A 3,997-nucleotide genomic window follows, 5' to 3' on the forward strand; every position below is an offset into this window, starting at 1 on the left:
CCTTATAAAGACGAAACCTCAAATTATATTTGAATATTAAGATTTCCCAGCTGAAAAGAAACAAAACTTTGCTAGCTCGCATGGAATCTTAAAATGTTAAGGCATTTTCCCTCAAAATCTGTTTTATTTTTTGTTACTACTGCTCAAAAAAGTGCTTCAAATTTTTGTTTTATTATTATATTTCAAACAGTTCATTCAAAGGATACATTGAAAAGGCATTTATTTACTATGCTTTGACAAAATGAAATTTTTGCAAACGTTTTAATCAAAACACTATATTTGCCTATTTCTCCATCTACCACTTTTAGACTTAATCCTCGTTTAGAAGTGATCGGTCACAAATTCACTCTACCCAGGAGACACAGTTTATCAGGATGGTATTTTTTTTTAAATAATAACGAGCCAGAATGAAATTGAAGTAACGACTTTCTACTTTTTACCTTTTTAAAAAAATGCAAGGAGTGAAAAGTACAGATAAGTTTGTAAAAATGTAAGGAGTAAAAGATAAAGTAGGCTGAAACATAAGTACTCATGTAAAGTACTAATTTCCTACTTAAGTACAGTAACAAAGTATTTGTACTAAGTTACTTTACAACTCTGCTTATTGGTTTTAAATATTTGGTTTCAATGAAAATACTGTGATGAATACTTTGTGAGGAAGGTCAACAAGGTGTAGAATTACATTGCACGTTGAGGGATGTGGGCTGGGAYTCCCCCCGGCCGATGGCGTTTTGTGCCGAGCAGCGGACCCTCATGTCCCTGGTCACGTTGAACACTCTCACCCTGTACCCTCGCTGGTGGAGGTGGRYGGTGCGGCCACCTTGGGTGTAGGACCAGTGGTACTCTGATGCCGGAGGGTCGGCTTTGCACAAACAATCCAGCAAGGCGTTGCCTCCCTGCTGCACCGTTAGCGTCTCAACCTGGACCCTCACATCTTTGGGGGGAACTGAAAGCAAGAGACAATGTTTAGTTTGTGGAACTAAGCCAAGAATTGTAAAGAGGCGGTAGATGAAGCCGTGCCTACATGTCACGTGCAGATCCCTGGCAGTGGCTAACGGTTGGACCCCTGGATGTTTGACCTCGCACCTGAGTCTGGGCTTCACCTGRTGGGTCACGGTGAACGACAGGGAGGATAGCAACGTCCACCTGTGGGGATCTGGGTAAAGCGTCTGTATTTCCCCGAACTCAGTGCTGTTGGGCTGGGTGCCTCGCTCCCAGCTCCACTGGAGGGTGGGCGGGGTGGAGGGGCAGTGGTACGTGACAGAGCAGTTCAGGGTCACCAGCTGTCCTTCGGTGGCTGACAGCTCGCCGCTGATGACAGGAGGCTCGGGAGTGTCTGTCAGCAGGAAAATACTCCATTATTTATGTGCGTCGCCTCTTCACATCAGATTAAATATTCTGTCATTCTAAAACAATGTGCAGAAATAAACTTGAATGGCTACTGGAGTCAGATATTTTTAGTTTAATTCAAATAATATATAAAACCTGAAGCAAAAATCACACTCATCAATCAAAAAAAAAGTAGGTCCTCTGGATGGGTTCTTCTTTAGTGAAACGTTTCGTCTCTCCTCCAAGAGACTTCTTCAGTCTGAGGAGTTTCAGGTGAACTCAGCCTTATAAGCCCTGCCTCCACATGGACAAACAGGTTAGTCATATGCAAAAGAGGGCCATTGCCTATCAATAGGGTTGATTAGCTCTATTGTTCATAGAGGGTCATGTGTCCCATCACCCGACCCGTGTCATGTTATGTACATAGTGAGTGCAAGTGGGGTTCAATGTCCCCTTGTTTTTGTCCCTCTTTCCCACTTTGTGTTGGGTATCGTTGGGGACCTGAATCACACCTTTTGCTCACCGGGGGCTGAGTCATTCTTAGCATTGTAGGAGGAGAACAACTGGACACGAAGGCCTCCACCTCTGTTTAATGGTGGATGGTTTTTCTTCACAAAAATGGCTTCCTTTACTCCTCTCTCAAACCAACGTTCCTCTCTATCAAGAATGAGAACATCTTCTTCCCTGAAAGAGTGACCGCTGGTAGATGAGTTTAAACTGCAGAGTCCTGACCCGACGACGTAGCTCGTAGCCTATTGTTAGGTGATGGCCCTCTTTTGCATATGACTAACCTGTTTGTCCATGTGGAGGCAGGGCTTATAAGGCTGAGTTCACCTAAAACTCATCAGACTGAAGACGTCTCTTGGAGGAGAGACGAAACGTTTCACTAAAGAAGAACCCATCCAGAGGACCTACTTGTTTTTTTCTTTTTGATTTTTTCTACCTGGATTACTGAGATGCATCAGGACACACTCACCAATAATATCTACACTAATACTCCTTGATTTCCCCCAAAGAGAGTCATCTCCTTTCTTCAGAGCCACCTCCAGCAGCTGCGGGTCATCCCGTCTGACCTCCTCTATCTTCACGGAGCAGTCTCCATTTCCAGTTTGTCCAGCGAGGGATGTCCTGCCCCGGAAAGCCCTGCTCACCTGGGTTTTGCTTTCGCTGTTGAAAGCGATGCTCGGCAGAGGAAACACCCGACCACCGTCGTTGAACCTCAGCCGCACATCTACCCTCTGCCTCTGGCCTCCGAAAAGACGAGGGGCCACGGGCGACGGCGTGAAGGAGCAGGGAATCAMCACACAGGAGCCCACCAGAGCCTGGACTCGGTCTGGGACTGTGGGTACCGGTGAGACAGCCTGGACATTCTTCCACAAGACCACTTCAGGGATGAAGAACACAAAAATCACTTAGCAATCATCATTTACAAGTATGTTGTAGATTTAGGCTAAAGAATAGAGAAAATTAAGACATTTTATAAGAACACAAACAATCTAGAGAAGATGATGTAAATGTGTTTACTTTAACATTAACAGAAGGTTTTCGATCGACAAGAAGCCTGTTTTGCTGTATTAAAAACCGTCTGATGCACTAAGTTTTGCAACAGACATATATTTAGAAAAGGGAAGAGAGTAACTACACTCTAAACCAGGGCTATTCAACAGGCAGCTCGCAGGCCACATCTGGCCCATGGGTGGCCAAAGTCTGACCCACCAAYTGGTTTRATAATCTCTYATATCCAAACGTCCTGAATTTCTACTTTAATTACTTCTAGTTCTTTTAGTTAGACATAGACATGTGTGGTGTCTACAGAAACGTCAGAATCTTGGCTAAAAGCTGTTAAAAACCATTTCAATTAACACCCAAGACAGTTAAAAGTACAAGCAGTTGAAGACAAAACTGAGATAAGTAACAATAATACTGGTTTAAAAAAAGTCTGAGATTTCTAACTAATACTTGTGTTAAATGGGAGGCATTATGTGTTATTTTTGTTTTTGATATTGTTTTACAATCGCTACTTTTATTACATAGGGTTCTGTATGTTGTATTCATGAGTAAATGCAGTAAAATAAACAAATTCAAAGGTATCAGATCAATGTAAAAAATGTTTTATTTACATAATGATTTACTTCATTATTTACTTACATAATTGCTGGATGTTCGGCCCCTGAGCTGTTGGCCTGCAGTAACTGTGGCCCCCCGCAGAAATTTAGTTGAACAGCTCTGTTCTAAACCCTGATATAAACCAATTTGGTTTTCCCTCTACTGATTTTATGGATTTAAAAATCATACTGTATATATTTTTTGTCATTATCTGAAATGCTAAACTGGGCATTTTTGTTTTTGCAGGTGTCTGTGAGCCTGTTAGCATACGCCTAAAATTACAAAAACTCAAAAGTCATTTTTACAGGAATTGAGCTAGGTGTGTTAGTAGCTCAACAAATATTCTGAGCCGCAACAAGCTTCAGTATTTTTTGTGGAATATTTTGCCACTGAAGTCAACTCTATTCTGTCTGTTAGCAAAATATCTCATGAGCCACAGAACATATTTTATTGAAACTTTCAAGAAATAATCCCTACATGTCCTGATGAATCTCAGTAATCCAGGTAAAAAATCAAAAAGAAAAAAATTGTATGGGTCTTCTGGACGGGTTCTTCTTTAATG

The 3,997-nt window shown here is 41.9% G+C and overlaps 1 protein-coding gene across 1 annotated transcript in view; it reads right to left on the reverse strand.

Annotated features, from left to right (window-relative positions):
- Positions 1–3,997, reverse strand: part of LOC106530050 (sialoadhesin) — a 7,297-nt gene that overhangs the window by 2,521 nt on the left and 779 nt on the right. The window contains exons 2-4 of the mRNA XM_014025609.1: positions 2,306–2,740; positions 1,025–1,336; positions 683–946 (exon numbers count right to left, since the gene is read on the reverse strand). Coding sequence (XP_013881063.1) covers positions 683–946; positions 1,025–1,336; positions 2,306–2,740 — 1,011 coding nt within the window. The remainder of the gene's footprint in view (positions 1–682; positions 947–1,024; positions 1,337–2,305; positions 2,741–3,997) is intronic.

This window comes from Austrofundulus limnaeus, unplaced genomic scaffold (assembly GCF_001266775.1).
Source record: "Austrofundulus limnaeus strain Quisiro unplaced genomic scaffold, Austrofundulus_limnaeus-1.0 Scaffold488, whole genome shotgun sequence".
Taxonomy (NCBI): domain Eukaryota; kingdom Metazoa; phylum Chordata; class Actinopteri; order Cyprinodontiformes; family Rivulidae; genus Austrofundulus; species Austrofundulus limnaeus.